Source organism: Henckelia pumila, chromosome 4 (assembly GCF_033568475.1).
Source record: "Henckelia pumila isolate YLH828 chromosome 4, ASM3356847v2, whole genome shotgun sequence".
In the NCBI taxonomy this organism is placed as follows: domain Eukaryota; kingdom Viridiplantae; phylum Streptophyta; class Magnoliopsida; order Lamiales; family Gesneriaceae; genus Henckelia; species Henckelia pumila.
In genome coordinates this window covers 6,383,763-6,401,839 of record NC_133123.1, presented here as the reverse complement: position 1 = coordinate 6,401,839, position 18,077 = coordinate 6,383,763, and the positions used below count along the sequence as shown (strand labels likewise).

The 18,077-nt window shown below is 40.2% G+C and overlaps 2 protein-coding genes across 3 annotated transcripts; one reads left to right on the top strand and one right to left on the bottom strand.

The window, feature by feature from the left end:
• Positions 1–667: 667 nt before the first annotated feature.
• Positions 668–6,026, bottom strand: LOC140894316 (phosphoenolpyruvate carboxylase 1-like). Of its 2 annotated transcripts, XM_073302793.1 has the most exons (11): positions 5,534–6,026; positions 5,284–5,496; positions 4,500–4,891; positions 4,329–4,413; positions 3,841–4,063; positions 3,569–3,672; positions 3,402–3,489; positions 3,057–3,211; positions 1,805–2,803; positions 1,300–1,686; positions 668–1,193 (listed from the first exon to the last, which is right to left on the bottom strand). In XM_073302793.1, the coding sequence occupies exons 2-11, from the start codon at positions 5,446–5,448 to the stop codon at positions 891–893; spliced, it is 2,901 nt and encodes a 966-aa protein (XP_073158894.1). In that variant the 5' UTR covers positions 5,449–5,496; positions 5,534–6,026; the 3' UTR covers positions 668–890. The 2 variants fall into 2 exon arrangements, with proteins under 2 accessions (XP_073158894.1, XP_073158893.1); XM_073302792.1 differs by having other exon boundaries at positions 5,284–6,026.
• Positions 6,027–9,200: 3,174 nt separating this feature from the next.
• LOC140860415 (uncharacterized) lies at positions 9,201–15,234 on the top strand. Its single transcript, XM_073263432.1, has 6 exons — positions 9,201–9,598; positions 9,692–11,348; positions 11,576–12,354; positions 12,450–12,753; positions 12,838–14,121; positions 15,103–15,234. The coding sequence occupies exons 1-6, from the start codon at positions 9,201–9,203 to the stop codon at positions 15,232–15,234; spliced, it is 4,554 nt and encodes a 1,517-aa protein (XP_073119533.1).
• Positions 15,235–18,077: the final 2,843 nt, after the last annotated feature.

Genomic DNA, 18,077 nt, shown 5'->3' with positions numbered 1-18,077 from the left:
TAGCATTATTTTTCTTAAAATAATAATTAAGTTTACAAGAAAAGGTATAAACATATATTTTCAATAATAAAAAAAATATTTAACCTCGATAAAACATTTATTTGAGTAGTCTACGTACGTTTGTTGCACTTTAAAATTAATTCAATAAACTCAACAGCATTAACGAAAAACCAAAATAAAATCTTTTGTTTCACATCTCTAAAGTTTTCAGTACGACACAGAAAAAAAAACTGGTTATCTTTAAATTCACTATAATATTTTATATATAAAAGAGAGACAAATACAATACCAACAACATTATTTTATAGTAAGAGTCAAAAATCATTTTTTTTAATTAAAAATGTATTCGATAGATCATTACCGACGCAGTGTTTAGTTCAAATGATAGGATTATTGAATAATTAGTAAATGAATGATAAAAAATACGATAAAAAAAAATTGGTAATTTGTAATAAAAATAGTATTGTTCTTGGTTTGATTTTTAAGAAAATAATGGTTTAAAGTTTTTTTTTTTTACCAAAAATAGACGAGTAATACTAAAGTGAGATTTATTTAACATACTTTAATACACCTTATTCCTTTTTTGGGTAGATTAAGCTGATTTAACAAAAAAGCTACCAAACAGGATAATGCGAAAACTTACCCACAATCCTGTTTAATCTTGGGTACCAAACGCAGCGTGACATAGTTTTATTTATCTCAACTGATGTCGAATAGTTATAAAGACACATTTTTAAAACCTAGAACTTAGAAATACTGAAAATTCACAATTTCAAGTACATGTAAGTCTCAACTTCCATATACGCTTCTTATCAGCTACATAGTTTGCTATGATTAACTAGCCTAACATCACATACAAGGGACGCTAATACGTGTCGTTCACGGTGCTTCTAACCAGTGTTCTGCAATCCTGCTGCGATACCTTTCATCGTCAAGATGAGAGTGTCCTCCAAACCTGGCGCGTATTCGCTCTTTGGGTTAAGCTTAACTAATTCTGAAGCTGGCTTGCTTGTTTTCACCTCTGTGATCTCTTTCGACAGGTGCCGGCCAACTTCTACGTTGTAACTTGGGTCGCGAACTCGCTTCAGAGTGTAAATTTGGCAGACATTGAGGACAGTGATGTATGGCTCCCGAAGCCTCAGTCGTTGCCTCAAGTAAGGGTCTCCTTGAAGAAGTTCGGTATGCCCAGCAACCTGAGGAGAACATGAACGAGTTGGCAGATCAGAAATGCATTTCAAATGACATAATGCTACTAGATAATGCTTAATAGTTGAAGAAACGTGAATTGAAGGGACTTACTTGAAGAATCAAGAGTTTAGTAGCTTCATAGTTGGCACGCAACTGCTCCCCGAATGGCCACAGATCTTCTGAAACCAAGAGTTTGTCATACAATGCGGCGATTCTTGGGTCTCCCTTGGCCAGCACCATTTCGATCAAATCGATAGTCACTCTGAAGAAAGGCCATTCTTTGTACATATCCTTAAGCACTTGAAGATTCCTTGAGTGCTTGTCAATTACGTGCTTCAACGCAGACCCGAACCCGAGCCACACTGGGAGATGAAATCTTGTTTGTGTCCATGCAAATATCCATGGGATTGCTCGGAGTGACTCTATTCCACCACTAGGCTTTCTTTTTGATGGACGGCTCCCGATGTTCATCCTGCCATACTCCAATTCAGGCGTTGCCTGTAATATTCAGAAATGGAAACAAAAGATCATTAGGAAAACAAGAATCAGAGAGTACAAGGAAAAGGCAACTCACAGAAGATGAACACGATATATGACAAAGCAACGAGATACTCACATGGCGAAAGTATTCAACGAATCGAGGTTCTTGGAAAACCACAGACCGATACTCTTTTGTGGCAACGACAGCCATCTCCTCCATGAGGGATCGCCATTCTGGCTTAGGCGCAATAGGGGCGTGCATTCCGTGCTCCAGTGTAGCTGCAGTAAAACGTTGAAGAGTCCGGAAACATAAATGCTCCTCTGCAAATGATCTTTCGATTACTTCCCCTTGAACAGTGACACGCAGAGATCCATTAATAGTGTCTGGTGGCTGCGACAAAATGGCAAGATGTGTCGGACCTCCTCCTCTTCCAACTGTGCCACCTCTTCCATGGAACATGGTGAGCTTCACTCCATATTGTTTGGCTACGCTCACAAGTTCTTCTTGGGCCTTGTATAGTTGCCATGCTGCAGAAAGGCGTCCTGCATCCTTTCCTGAGTCCGAGTATCCAATCATGACTTCTTGTTTCCCCTTGATCCTATTACGGTACCAATCTATCGAGAAAAGTCGAGCCATCGCAGCAGGTGCAGCTTCAAGATCGGCAAGCTTTTCAAACAACGGAACGACCCTTAATGGGTTTTGGACATGCAACGCATGTTGCAAAAGCTCCACAGCTAGCACATCAGATGGGGCAGTCGCCATTGAAATTATGTACGCACCGAAATTATCAGGGGGGAGCTCAGCAATGACTTTAAATGTCTCCAAAACATCAGCAATTTCCTCAGTTTTGGGAAGATCATACCCGAACAACGGCCGCTTGCTTCTAAGTTCAGATAATAGCCATTCTTGTCTTTTCTCCTCCAACCATTCCTTGTAGGATCCAACTTGTAGGTGCGTGGTAATTGCATCTAAAACATCCGTGTGCCTATCTGACTCTTGCCTGATATCAAGTCTAACCAGTGAAAGCCCAAATGTGCACACTTGTCTCAGAAAATCAAGAAGACTCCCATCAGCAATCGGTCGATCGCCACTATCACAAAGAGATCTATAGCAAAGCTCCAGAGGCTCCAGAAACTAATCAAGGATAAAAGTTTTGTTATTTCATTCACGTACCAAGATCAAATACCAAAAGGAAATACAACAAAGAACAAGAATGAAGTTCCATTTTTCAAAAAACTACACCCATGTTTCACTCCAGGGAATTTAATGGAATTTCATGGACTACTCTACATCATGCGAAACTGCAACTTTTTTAGTGCAGTACCCGGAACTTACTACGAGTCAAGAAGAAGAAAGTGACAAAAGAGAGTGTTCGAGATGTACAGACCTCTTCAACATTGGTGAAGGTTGATTCCACATGAATATCAGAGGTTCCATCTGATAGTAATTGACGAGCATGTTCACGCGTATTATAGAGCTTGTCCCTCACATCACCAAGGATAACACGATACGGCTCATTTGGTGGAATTTTTTTCCAAAACTCTGTCAACAAATTGGGGAGTGAAACAAAATGAGAAAAATAACATAAAAATTTGACATTTTTGGAACATATGAAGACAAATGATCACCCTGATTGTATCACGACACTACCAACAATGAGTACTACAGCAGATAAAATTGATTCACGGGAATTAAGGATACTCAAAATAAAATTGAACATATTTTCACATACCAATGTAATGTTTTGAATCTCTCTTTGATGATCTTTGCAGTTTATCTGCGCGTGCACCGAGTTCTTCGTTGCAGCGCCACATGGAAAGCTGCCAGTGAATATATACATTACTAAGCAAGACTATTTTGCAAGAAAATCCCGAATGCCAGAAAAATTCACTTTCTTACCTCGAACATGAGATCCTCTATCTGCGAGAAGTACAAATTTGCAGCCATCATTCTAGCCAGCAAACATACATCTCTTGTAACTTCAGGAGTTACCCTTGGATTTCCTGCCATCAGACACAACACATCTCAGCTCCAATCGCATAAAATAATTAAATCGAGATAGAAATATTGCAAAATGAAAAAATCTTGTTCTATCAAATTATCAAGCAACCAAAAGAAGTTGCAAAAAAGTATCCCAACAGCTATTAAAATGCAATTAAAGAAGGAAATACCATCACGATCCCCACCCATCCAGGAAGAGAACTGGATAAGAGGAGCATTGTAGGGAACACGTTCATTTATTCCGATATTTTTCAAAGCAGTATCCACACGCCGTAAGAATTTTGGCACTCCCTTCCAAATCGTTTCATGAAAGTAACTTAATCCTGCTCTCGTCTCATCTTGGGGGGCCGGAGGATTTCTCCTAATTTCATCTGTTCGAAATGCAGCTTGAATCTGCATGGACCAGATATATATTAAGAAAATTGCATAATAGACCAAAAAAAAATCGTTAACAAAAAGGCAATCTCATATATTTTCACAGCATGTCCTTACTTTAATTAATCTTATAAAAACATTTGTTTATAAGCTCAATGATAAGTATTTACCAAGAAAATCTGAACTTCGTTTTACCAGTTGTGACAATGAAACAAAAATGATAAAAACAGAAAAATCAGTGATATCGACTAACAAAAAGACAATGAATATCCTGAAAGCACACCTCTCTTTGCAAGGCCTCATCAAGCTCCTGCTTATCGTCGGGAGTAATATCCTTGGCATTTAGCTGAGTTAAACAATTCCGAATCCTGGAAAATATACAAGTAGATTAAAGATAAGTCCTATTCAATCTCACAAGCCTTGGTTACATTAAAAAAAGCCGAACAATACAAACCTCGCGTGTTTTTGAAGCAAAGATCTACGGACAGACTGAGTAGGATGCGCCGTCAACACTAAATCTATAGTTTGGTTCTTCAACGCATTGAAAACTTCCTCAGGCGACTTCCCCAGTTGTCCCACAAGCCGTTGTATAGTCTCTTCGAGGTTTGATTCAGTGGGTGCCGAGGCCTCAGCAGACAAGTCCTTCTTTTTTAACTTGATCCGGCGTCTGTATGCAATCTGAACCTCCTCGGCAAGATTGGCTAAATTCAACATGTTAGCAAAAGATTTTGCCAGCACAATAGAGTCCCCAGCATCCAATCCAGTTAGAACTCTCCCTAGTTCTTCAAGTTTCATTGGATCACTTTTCGCCATATAATCCGCAGAAATCTCGTAACATTCTTGGACCTAGTCCATATTTTAACATTGTAACTGTGAGTTCTATAACAGATTCAATTGTCATACGGCACAAGAACTTTAAGAATGTTGGATTATAAAATTAAAAACTTTTAGTTTTGAAGTATAAATCTATCTTGGCTAATCATGGGCTAAGCAAAAGAGAGCAACAACCAAAAGCATAAACTCGACAAGTCAAATAGAATTGTCCATATACACATCTATAGAATTCCAATAGGTCAAACATATATAAAATTATCAAAAAGTAACATCACCAAATCAGACAAGATTTCACAGTCAAAACACAAGTTCGCGCAGACCCCACGATTGAAAAATCATGAAAAATAAAAGAAAAAAATAAATTTAGAAAAAAATAATAATAATAAATAAATAAAATTCCGCACCTTCTCTCTGATCTCCTCCCCATGCAAGCCTTGAAGAATATCAAGAAAATGATCCAAAAGCAGAGCATCATACTCCACCAGCTTATCATCCTCTGAAACCTTCGCAGGTGCCAATAGCCTTAACTGTGCATCAATTGATGCCATTTTTTCTAGCTTCGTGCTCATTTTTCTTCTCTCCCAAACCCACTATAAATACCCCTCCAAATATTGGTAAAAGAAAAAAAGAAAACAGAAAAAAGGTGGCCCTTTTCTTTTCTTTCTCTCTTTTTCCCCTTATCCTCAGTGTTCGAGACCTTTCACAACAGTTCTAGGAAAAAGATAAACAAAAGGCACACGAGATTTTCGGAGGCTTTAGCTAACCAAATCAAATCACGGGTAAAAATGGTTCTTTAAATCGGTCGAAGAACAAACAAAAGACGATCCTAGAAGCCAAAAACTAAACAGAAAAGCAGAATTCAAGAAATAACGTGCAACGCGAGAGACAAAAAAGAAAGATGATTAGACACGGATTGTGTTTGTTTTTTGGGTAATTTTATAGGAGAAAGATATTTTTTTTTGTTGTAATAGGACTCATATTCTAATTCTTCTATATTTGTGTATGATCAGGAGTCTGCTATTGTGTTATACTAGGAATATGCCATGGTTTAAGGAATCTGACTAAAATTTGGATATTAACATTTTTTTTACGGTAATTTGAATTCCGTAGATTAAGGATTAAAGAAGAATCTATAACTACTATTCCCCATTTTTTTTTTGGAACTGTGGCTAGAAGCATCATATGCCTTGTGTTTTTTATTAGTTTTTACGAAGGGGAAGATTGATTCTTGAAATTTCTAAAATATTTAGCGTGTGTGAATCAACATGTCTTTTCTCCGATAAGATATTCAACAGACAATAACATGCTGTTGCGACTATTTTGTATTTTAGTTTTTTAAGGAAATCACATTGAGTGAGGTTTCAAATCTCATATATTGGATAATAAGAAATTTCTCACATCTTCGTTCTATCAAAAAATGTAGCACGATATTTGCAAATCCTTATCTAGTTGTTTAATTCAAATTATTCGATATTTAATTAATATATTATCCTTATTGTCGACTTAAAAAATTCATATTTTTACTATTTTATATAATGGTGTAAGGACACCATATTTTCTTCTAATTTTACCCTTTTTTCTTCACAATTAATTTTCTATTTTCTTTAGTATTTTATTCATTTCTTCTACTTCACGTCTCAAGAAAACTGCCCCATGTTTTCTCTCTTTCTACTCAACTCATGGTTTCTCTTCCCAAAATTCTCATGCTCAGATACTGAACAGGTAAGTTTGTAAATATTTTTCTCTCAATCTATACATTTGTGGTCGCTTCGGATTTACGATTATATTACACACGCAACGCATGTATTTCGATGATTAATTTTTATAATACATCCAATGATCCAATAATAGAGTAGTATTCCCGTGCACGCATAAAGTCATGTTTTTAAGCAAAGAAGACAAAAAAATAAACGTTAAAATTAAAATTTAAAATATACAAAGATATAGTGTTTTCATAATAAACCATCGATAAAACGTAAAAACACATCAATTTTACTTAGTGGCATTTTTGTAAATAAAAAAAATATCAAAAGTCACAAAATTTATATCATTTTGATAAATAAAAATATATATAATGACTGTGAAAAGATAAAGTCATGCAAAATGACTAATTCTTCTAATAATTTTAGATTTTATTGTAAATTAAGTTATAGTATAATCGTGCTTTTTCTTAAGATTTATCAATTAATTAAAAATTAATTAATAAAAGTGTATCTAGGAATGATGTTCATTTGATTTGTGTCGGTAGGAGGGATACCATATGGAGTAGACCAATTAATTACACTATAACTCATTTGAAACCGTCTCATGACTACTGCAATTGTACGGACAACTATTTTCCTTATTTTTCTAAGGAAATCGTCGGATATCCCCTTTGCATGAAAACATAATCATATAGTTTTATCTTAGGTTGCGCTTTGATGTAATGCATTCAAATTCATGAATTTCGATTATAATTTAATTGTTAGTAATAAAACAATAGATCAAATAATAAATCTATGCACTAATTATTTACACATCATGTATATAAAATAACATATTTGATAACATGCACACTAGTGTGCAGGGTATCATGAGCGTCATGTCACGAACTTAGCCCTTCTAAGATCACGTGCGGCCTTTGCTACTTGACTACGCCCCTCGCGAGTACTAGCAAGGTAGCCTTTGTTGCGCAAGTGTGTGTAAGTGTTTGAGTAAGAACACAAGAGAGCTTGGAGAATGCTTTGTATTGCTTTCAAACTTGGTAAGTTACAAATGATGGATCCACCCTGTTATAATGGTGGCTTCCTACAATGAATGATCAAGATCGTTTTGATTCGACGGTGGAGATTAATTCTCCATAAGTTTCTAGCTTCTACACAACTCTAGATGTTTCCTTCTACATGATTCTATGCAAGTGCATATGTACAAGTGTATTCTAGATAGTTCTATATAAGTCTATGTCATAAATAATGTAGAAACTTCTAAAATATGCACAACCTTTACCTAGCACCATGTTTTAGAATCTTCCGGAATGCGCGAGAAGATGTCGTTTTGTGACAGTCAGCTGAGCTAACGCCCCACTTGTATTTTTTTTAAAAAAAATTGTTGATATGAACATCTCAACAACAAAAAAAATGGGAAAGATATCAAATCTATATAAAGTAAAATGAAATTCAAATGTCATAATTTTTAGATGGATTTGAAATATATCATAAATATCGTGGAATACTATATAAACATTTGAAATTTTTAATATTACTAATTTAAACAACAAAAATTCATTCGAATATATGAAATTTATAAGATAAATATCGACTTTAACCATGCTACGAAATTATTATTATTATTCTATAAAGGTGCAATAATACACATTCTTAATTTCTTGCATAGCAACGGAGAAAACGGTGAACCATTTAAAAAGTATTATTGAGTGTTCTTACATAACACTTTCGTACCTGATACCCGGAAGAGGAAATCACCTCAGCTCATAGATGACCATAAGGTAAAGATCAATCCTTAGCTAGCCAGAATCGTCTGGAGGGTCAGCTCGGGTCGGGAGTTTGGGAACTCGGGAGCTCGACCAAGCTCTCCCATTGTAATGTCCAGCTCAGCTCAGGAGCTCAGCCAAGCTCCTCCACCATTACCTCCAGCTCGGCTCGGGAGCTCAGCTTGGGAGCTCGGGAGCTCAGACAAATTCCTTCACCATCCTCTCCAACTCGGGTTGGGAGCTCTGGAGTTCATCTCAGTCTCGATGTCAGTAGGGAGTTAGCTTAGTAGAGGGGTTGAATAACCTTGATGAGCTAGCTAAGATGTTAGGATCAATGTTCAGGTGGAGTTCAGGGGTTCAACAGTAACTCACTCACCCCTTTTCCATATAACCTCAGGGAGAGCAGCAGTATAGCATCCTTATGATGACTGTTCAGCTCAGATTAAGTGTATTGTTATTTCCTTTGGCACATAAGATTCGGGCCAGATCTCAGCCTAAATATTCGGGATTGTGATCCCGGAATTCGCGGATTCTTGATAAGGAAAGTAGGCGCTAAACCCGGAGCCCTCTCCTATAAATACCAGGTTCACTTTCATTATTTGGATCCTAATTTTTCACTCGTGTGCACACACCACTCTCTATATTTTCGCTATCCTAGCATCTGACTTGAGCGTCGGAGGGGATACGCCGGAACACCTTCCGGCCCCCCTTAACACTCTTGTTTTAGTGGTTTCAGGTCAACAGCAGTTCATATTTTATTTGGAGGAGCTTCTTCAGCTCATCCAAGGAGATCACTTTATTGAGGTATATCAATTGGCGCCGTCCGTGAGAAATTCAAGCTAAGATGTAGATATGGCAGGAAGAGGAAGAGGAAGGGGAAGAGGAAATGTGGCGGATATGACTGTAGATCAGCTCAGCCAGTTCATCACTCAAACGGTGCAAGCGGCCATGGGTCAAAATCCACCACCTCCTCCCGTGGGTCAGCCAAACCCAATGGATGCGGTGTGGGAAGAGATCAGGAGACTAGGTCGGCAAGTCGGAGGTCGGCCTGGGCCTATACAGAGGGAAAGTCCTTTTGCTCGGGCTATTCTAGATGAAGAACTCCCTGCAAATTTTAAGCAGCCTACTTTAGGGGAATATGACAGGAGCTCAGATCCGGAGGAACATTTGGGGAGATTTGAAAATGCAGCCTTGTTGCATAGATATTCAGATGCAATTAAATGTCGGGTCTTCCTCACTACTCTGGTAAGGTCAGCCTAGCAATGGTTCAACCTTTTACAGCCTGGTAGTATTCAGAGTTTCAATGACTTCAGCTCAGCTTTTCTACACCAATATGCGAGTAGCAAGAGATATTTGAAGACTTCTCTCAATTTGTTCAATATGAAGCAATCTGAGGTGGAACCGTTGCGGGAGTATGTTCAGCGCTTCAATACAGCAGCTCTGGAAGTACCTGCTGCCACTGCTGACACCTTGGTCAACTCTTTCACTCAAGGGTTGAGAGGAGGAGAGTTTTTCAGATCCTTGGTCAAGAAGCCTCCTTTGACTTATGATGAGCTCCTTAGTCGAGCTGAGAAGTACGTGAATTTGGAGGATGCACAGAGGCAGAGGAGACAGGAAGGAACGTCTGGGAGTAAGCCCAGTGCCAAGGTGGGAGCAAAGGCAGAGGGGAAGACAGAAGGAGGAAGGAAGAGGGTTGCAGAAGAGATGAACAGGGTCAAAGGACCCTACCCCTATGTACCACTCTCGGTAATATTGGAGAAGGCAATGCAAGTATGTGAGGATAGGCGAGCACTTGTGAGGCCTCGTAATGCTGAGAAAGGCCCGCGGTTACCGCCATCTGACAAGTTTTGCGATTTTTATCAGGAGTATGAGCATATCACCAATGATTGTCAGAGGCTAGGTGAGGAGGTTCAAAGGATCATGTATGATGACCCTCCAATAAGAGCTGAGCTGACTCGAAGGGCAAATCCTCCTCGCCAAGGCCGAGCTCCCCAATGGAGGAATCAAAGGAATGAAGTTAGAGAGAATCAAGGTGATCATCACGGAAGAGCTCCTCAAAACGGTCAAGGAGATAGGGTGCAGAAAATTGCAAATCATCCCAATTGGGGTGTTATCCATATGATCTCAGGGGGTAGTACGGATGAAGATTCGGGAAGGGCTCGCAAAGCTCACGGGCGTAGGTTGGAAAATTTTGAGGTAAATTCTCAGCTCAGCTGTCCCACTGATCCGAACATCAGTTTTGGAAGGAAAGATTTAAAGGATGTGGTGCTACCTCATAATGATCCCCTACTGGTCACCTTGACTATAGCCAATTATGACGTGGCTCGTATCTTTGTGGATACTGGGAGTTCAGTAAAAATTATCTTTAAAGAAACTCTGGACCAAATGAAATTGGAAGGATTTGAGTTGGATCCAATCACCACAGAGTTGTATGGGTTCACGGGTCATGCTCTGCAACCGTTGGGACAGATAGTGCTCCCCTTGTCCCTTGGGAGTGGAGAGCAGAGAGTAAACAAAATGACTTGCTTTACAGTGGTGGATGCCCCATCTTCTTTCAATGGAATATTGGGACGCCCTGCCCTGAGTGATTTCCGAGCTGTGGCTTCCACCTACCACCAGAAATTGAAGTTCCCAAGTGGAAAAGAAGTGGGGGTTGTTAGGGGTGATCAAAAGGTAGCACGTTTGTGTTATGTGAATGAAGTGAAGGTTGATGCAAAGAGAAGTAGGAGGGAAGTAGGAATGGTTTTGATAGGCCGAGCACCAAGGGTGTTGGGTCAAAAGGTATTTTTAATTTCTGAAGAAGATCATGAGAAAGTAGAGCTAAGTCCTGGAGCTCAGATGGTGAAGTTAGCCGCTGATCTCAGTTCTTCAATGAGGCAAAGCTTGATTGATTGCTTGAAGGAGAACAAAGATGTTTTTGCTTGGTCTGTTTCAGAGCTCACAGGGGTTAGTGCAGACGTTATGGTTCATCGGCTCAACATTTTCGCGGGAGCGAAGCAGGTAAAACAGAAAAGGAGACACTTGGGCCTGAAAAGGATAAGGTTATTAAGAAAGAGGTGAATGAACTCCTTAAGGCAGGTCATATTAGGGAAGTTCAGTTCCCTACTTGGTTGTCAAATGTGGTCCTTGTCCCTAAGAGTTCAGGCAAATGGAGGATGTGTGTTGATTTTCGGGACTTAAATAAGGCATGCCCAAAAGATTGCTATCCACTACCTCGAATTGATCAGTTGGTTGATTCTACGGCAGGTCATCAGTATTTGTGTTTCATGGATGCCTATCAAGGGTACCATCAAATTCCATTGGCAGAGGAAGATCAGGATAAAGTAAGTTTCACTACCTCTCATGGAACTTTCTGTTACAGAGTGATGCCTTTTGGTTTGAAAAATGCAGGGGATACTTATCAGAGGCTCATGGATAGGGTGTTTGCTTCCCAGATTGGCCGAAATGTGGAGGTTTATGTGGATGATATCCTGGTAAAATCCCAGGATGATGCAGGTTTGATGACCGACTTGAGGGAGACCTTTGCCACGCTCAGGTCCTACGGAATAAAGCTCAATCCTGAAAAATGTGTGTTTGGAGTAAGAGGAGGCAAGTTTTTGGGATATATGGTGACTGAGAGAGGGATTGAAGCTAACCCCGAGAAAGTGCAAGCTATCCAATCCATGTCTCATCCTCGAAATCTGCAAGAAGTTCAGAGGTTGGCAGGAAGGATAGCAGCTCTATCTCGGTTCATATCCAGATCAGCTCATAGAAGTTTACCTTTCTTTAAGGTTCTTCGGAAAGCTAAGAAGTTTGAGTGGGATGCTGAATGTGGGAAGGCGTTCGAGGACTTAAAAAATTATTTAGCCGAACTTATTGTATTGGCTAAGGCAGTTCCGGGTGAACCGTTATACATCTACCTCTCAGCTTTGGAGGGGGCGGTCAGTTCGGTACTCATTAGGCAGGAGGGAGCGGCTCAACATCATATCTACTTTTTCTTACATGCTCTCAAGGGTGCTGAGCTCCGGTATTAAGAGGTCGAGAAGTTGGCACTTGTGTTATGACGGCCCGAAAGCTCAGACCTTATTTTCTATCACATCCTATTGTGGTGTTAACCAATAGTCCCATGGGAAGGATATTAACTCACGCTGAAATTTCGGGACGATTGGTAAAGTGGACTACTGAACTCAGTGAGTATGATATTCAGTATGAACCAAGAGCAGCGATTAAAGCTCAAGCATTGGCTGATTTTTTAGCCGAAACAAAACATGTGGAAGGGCAGGGCTTATGGAAAGTGTATGTTGATGGTTCTTCTAACAGCGAAGGATGTGGAGTGGGGGTGCTTCTGATATCCCCTCAGGGAGATGAGATCCGATTGGCAGTCAGGTTGGATTTTCGAGCTTCCAATAATGAGGCAGAATATGAGGTCGTGTTAATTGGCCTTCGGGCAGCTAAGCAAGTTGGGGCAGCCCGGATACATCTCTATTCTGATTTGCAATTGGTAGCTTAGCAAGTGAATGGGTCTTACGAGGTGAAAAGTGAGAAGTTAAAAGAGTACATGAAGGCAATAGAGGAAGCTCGGGGCCTCTTTGATGAGGTAATGTTTGAGCAGATCCCTAGAGAGAGCAACGAAAAGGCGGATGTTCTGGCCAAGATGGCTAGCTCACTTCATAACTGGAAAAACAGAGAGGTAGTCGTACAAGTGGAATTAACACCTTCTACGGAGCTCACACCATTAGCTCCGGAAGAGAGTGACTGGAGAAAAGAGCTCTTGGAATACATGGAGAAGGACGAGTTACCAAAGGATCCAAAGAAGGCATATTGGTTGAAACAGAGGAGTCTTCGCTTTGTGATGGTGGAGGGAGTTCTTTATAAGAAGTCATTTTCTGGACCTCTTCTCAAGTGTTTGGGTCTTAAGAAAGCTCATTATGTCCTGAAGGAGATACACGAGGGGTGTTGTGGCAATCACTTGGGATCTTATTCTCTAGCCCGTAAGGTTCTTTTAGCAGGATATTTTTGGCCTACTATTTTGAAAGGTGTCATAGCTTTGGTGACTTCTTGTGACAGTTGTCAACGACATAGCAGACTTCAGCATCAGCCAGCGGCGTTAATGAAAGGAATCGTGGCAACGTGTCCTTTCGATCAGTGGGGAATGGATATTGTGGGTCCTTTCCCTCAAGCCCCAGCTCAGAAGAAATTATTGTTGGTCGCTATAGATTACTTCTCTAAATGGGTGGAGGCGGAGGCCTTGGCACGAATTACTGAAGGAGAAGTTATGAAATTTCTGTGGAAGAATATTGTGTGTAGGTTTGGAGTACCGCAGAAGATTATATCCGACAATGGGAGGCAGTTTCAGGGAGCCTGGGTGCAAGCTTGGTGCAAAGAGATGAAAATTCAACAACACTTCACATCTGTCCATTATCCTCAAAGCAATGGTCAGGTGGAGGTCACTAACAGATCTTTGGTGCAAAGCTTGAAGACCCGATTAGGAAAAGCCCAAGGAAATTGGGTGGAGGAACTCCCTAGTGTGTTATGGTCATATCGTACCACACCCAAAATTGGGACAGGAGAGACTCCATTTAGTCTGGTTTATGGAAATGAAGCGGTCTTGCCAGCAGAAATTGGAGAAGAGTCAGCTCGGATCATTTTCTACGATGAGAAGAATGGAGAAAAGAGAATGGAAGACTTAGACTTTATGGAGGAGAAGAGAGAAGCTGCTGCCATCAGAATGAAGGCATACAAGAACAGGGTAGCTCGATCCTATAATCGTTGGGTGCGCAGGAAGGGCTTCCAGGTAGGGATTTGGTGCTGAGAAAAGTTCAGGAGGGGGCTATAGGGAAGCTCGATCCTAAATGGGAAGGACCGTACAAGGTGGTGATGAGGCTCTGTAACACCCGGTATTTTTAAATACGTAAATCCGCATGCATAATTAGGAAATTTAATTATTTAAATTTTAGATTTATGGGTTAAATAATTATGTGAATTATTTGTGCATGATTTAAATTCATTTTTAAGCATTTAACCCATAATTAGCGATTTTTATGATTTTTAGTATTTTAATTATTTTATCGCGTAGACGGGACCGTGGACGGACAAGATGACAACTTTCTAGCCAATAAATTTCATGAGCCTTTTTAGAGCCCTAAAATATTATATTGAGTTTTATTATCTCAAAATTTTTAGTATTTAATTTTATATAATTTTAGAAGTTCATTTTTATTCAAAATAAGCCAAAATATTGACTTTTTAGTATTTTTAAAATTCCCTTAATTATGTATTTCGGGATTTGTAAATTTATTATCAGATTTTAATTGTTAGTTAGAGTTTTAAGTTATATATTTTGAATTTAAAAACCCTTATTTATGTATTTTAATTATCCTAAAAACCTATTTTTATTAAAATAAAAACTCTAACCTAATCTACCCCAAACCCTTAACCGATTACCCTCTTAGCCGCCTCCCTCCCTTCCATTCATCTTCTTCATCGAGCAGACCCCAAAGAAGTCACCATAGCCTCGGTTTTGAAGGTCCAAGTCGGTTGTCATCGCCCCCGTCGTCCTGGAATCGTCCCACGCTCGTTTTTCTCTTCGTTTTCGGTGAAAGGCATGTTTTCTTCTGAATTTTTTTGTACCTATCGGTTATTATAGTGTGTGTATGAGGTATGCATCATAACTTTTAAATATTTTCAGAAAATTTCTTCGGCTATCGTGGAGATCGAGCTTGGCCGTGTGATTTGCTTGTTCATGTTCACGTTTTCTGCTCTTGGTTGTGTCTAGCTGCTGGCCGAGGGTCTAGAAGGGGGTGTTGGTGTGGCCTGGACTCGAATGGCTCGAGTGGTTCGAGCCAAAAGAGCCCAGGAAAGCCACAAAGGTCGGGCTGCTCTCCATGTGCGCAGATTAGGGTTCTAGGGGAAGGGGGCTCGGCTGATGGTTGGTGGTCTGCATGGGAGTGGTTCGGTGGCTAGGTTCAAACCGCCCAGACGTGGGCTACGTCTGGGCGACAGGGCTCCGGCCAGGGGTGGCCGGAGCAGGGCGGCAGCAGCCCTAGAAGGGCTGCTGCACGCGGCGGCCGAGGAGGAGAGGAGAGGGTGAGTTCGGGTTTAGGGTTAGGGCTGGGTCCGGGTCGGGTTCTTGGGTCCGGGTCAAGTCAGTGGGTCGTGGGTCGGGTTAAGTGAGTCCGGGTCCGGGTTTGGTGGGCCGGGCTCGAGTCTTTTTATTTTTAAAATATTTTATGAATTAATTGGTTTTTGAGCCAATTAATTAGAAATAAAATTATTTGGACTCCCAAATAATTTTATTTGGGTTTTTAAAATTTTAATTAAGTTAGTCCATAAATTTTATGGGCTTTTGAGCCCATAAAAGTTAGTGGGCCAGTCTTTGGGCTTTTGGTCCCATTGGGCCAGTTTAAGTTGTTATTGGGCCTAGAATGCTTTAATGGGCTTTAATTATTTAATTGGGCTTAGAATAATTTTTATTGGGCCAGTCTCAGTATTAATGGGCCAGATTTAAGTAAATGGGCTTGAGTTTATAGGGCCAGCAGTCCAGGACAATCCATGAAAAAATTGCATGTGTCCTGATTATATATTTAATTATTTTTATGCATTGAAGTTATTTTAATATGTATATGTTAGTAAGAAATTTAAATTAAATATATATGAAGGACACACATTTTAATTAAGTACATGCATTCATGAAATAATTTTATGCATAATTAAATGTTTAAGGTTGAGCAATAATAAAATATTTTATGTTGGAAGTTGAAGTAGTGTGACAATTTAAGGGGGATTCATCCCCATATGTGAACTATTGAAGGGCAGTTTACTGCCAATTTAAGAGGTGATTCGTCACCGCCACGTACGTTGGTTTCCACGCTGATCAGTATTTAATGTATGATTTAAGGTTACACTACGGATACAACCATGCGATGTTAGAAAATAAATTGCTCAACAATGTTTATGTATTATGTTATTTAAGTTAAGTTATGTTATGTTATGAAATTTTCAAGCATGCTCATTCATGTATATGTATGTATTAGTATTTAATTGTTTTAAATTATTTTAAACCCTTGTTATATGTTAGCATGTTGGGCCTCTAGGCTCACTACACTGGTATGGTGCAGGTGAGTACGTTGAGGATGAGGTTGTACCCACCGGAGGCGAGGATGTATGAGCGGGCATGCAGTGACCCCGTGACCATGATAGATTTCTGAGTCACATGCATGTTTTTGATTATGTCAGCACGTTACACATTTTATATTATTTTTCAGTGGTTGTGAGTTTTGAATATTTTATTGAATATTGTCAGTGCATGCAAATTTTAATCATTTTATTTATGCAGTATTTTTAAGTAAATGTTTGACTCAAATATTTATTTATTTTAAAGAATGCATTTTTATTTAAGTATTTAATTGTTTATTTATTTATTTATTTTTAAATCTTTTTATTCAGTGCATATATGTATGGGCATATATGTACATATTTTATTTAGTAAGTATAAAAAAAAAAAAATTCCGCATATTTATTTATTAATTATAGAGTTAGGGTCGTTTCAGTTGGTATCAGAGCACGGTTTTTGGAGGGGTCATTACTGCTATGCGAGCTCAGAAATCCACGCTACCGGTCTGTAAGTTTTAAGTGTTTATAGCATGATTTAATTTTTAGAATTTAAGTTAGCATTAATTTTAAACAACTTAGTTATGCATGGCGATTTACGTAAAGAAATATGTGGTGGTGCAGAATGCCTCCTAGACCGATGAACAGACGTGGGGGATCTCCACCTACACCTCCACCTCCACCTCCGCAGAACCCTCTAGCAGCATTGGAGCAGGCCAATGCGAATATGATGGCAGGGATTACTGCTCTGTTAGAGCAGCAGGCTACTCGTCCCAGGTTGTCCCATGAGGAGGACGTTGCTGAGAGGTTCCAGAAGAAGGGACCCAAGGAGTTTGTTGGTACCACCGATCCTTTGGTGGCGGAGGGATGGATTCGCTCTCTGGAGTCCATCTTTGCTTATATGGGGATCACAGACACCGACAGGGTAAACTGTGCGACGTACATGCTGAGGGGCGATGCAGCGCTCTGGTGGGAGGGTGCAGCCAGGGGAGTTCACCTTCCTACACTGACCTGGGCAGAGTTTAGGCGTATCTTCTACGCCAAGTACTTCACTGAGGATGTGCGCAGTTGCATGATCCGAGAGTTTATGAGTCTCCGTCAGGGGGACAAGACAGTGGTTGATTATGTGAGATAGTTCGAGAGGGGCTGTCACTTTGTGCCTCTGATTTCAGATAGTCCACCAGAGAAGTTGAGGCAGTTTGTGGAGGGTTTGAAGGCGGATATCAAGCATGATGTTCGCATGGCAGACGTCCTTACTTATGAGTCTGCAGTCAGTAGAGCCTTGCGTTCCGAGGAGGGTCGGAGAGAGATTCAGAGAGAGCAGCAAGGGAAGAGGCAGTATCAGGCTGGGTATCAGCGACCATCTTCGCAGCCTCCTGCGAAGAAGCAGTTTACAGGGCCGGCTAAGGGCCCGAATCAGCAGCAGAGGCCACAGCAGCAGAGGGGCGGGGCCCCTAATGCCATAGCTTATCCTACTTGCCCGAAGTGCCAGAAAATGCATCCGGGACCTTGTCTATTGGGAGCAGGAGTTTGCTACCACTGTAGGGAGCCAGGGCATCAGATAGCTAACTGCCCGAGGAAGAAGAATACCGCTGGTAGGGTGTTTGTGATGCAGGCCGAGGAGGTAGATCCAGACACCTC

What these genes read in the sequence shown, in the direction of transcription:
- LOC140894316 (XM_073302792.1), bottom strand. Translation starts at nt 5,448, where the DNA reads ATGAGCACGAAGCTAGAAAAAATGGCATCAATTGATGCACAGTTAAGG. An exon ending in TAGAGGATCTCATGTTCGAG is followed by an intron (nt 3,490 to 3,568) that starts GTAAGAAAGTGA and finishes ATTCACTGGCAG; the next exon opens with CTTTCCATGTGGCGCTGCAA. An exon ending in AGATTCAAAACATTACATTG is followed by an intron (nt 3,212 to 3,401) that starts GTATGTGAAAAT and finishes ATTTGTTGACAG; the next exon opens with AGTTTTGGAAAAAAATTCCA.
- LOC140860415 (XM_073263432.1), top strand. Translation starts at nt 9,201, where the DNA reads ATGGCAGGAAGAGGAAGAGGAAGGGGAAGAGGAAATGTGGCGGATATG. An exon ending in TTCCTCACTACTCTGGTAAG is followed by an intron (nt 9,599 to 9,691) that starts GTCAGCCTAGCA and finishes ATATGCGAGTAG; the next exon opens with CAAGAGATATTTGAAGACTT. An exon ending in TGCGCAGGAAGGGCTTCCAG is followed by an intron (nt 14,122 to 15,102) that starts GTAGGGATTTGG and finishes GGTTGTGTCTAG; the next exon opens with CTGCTGGCCGAGGGTCTAGA.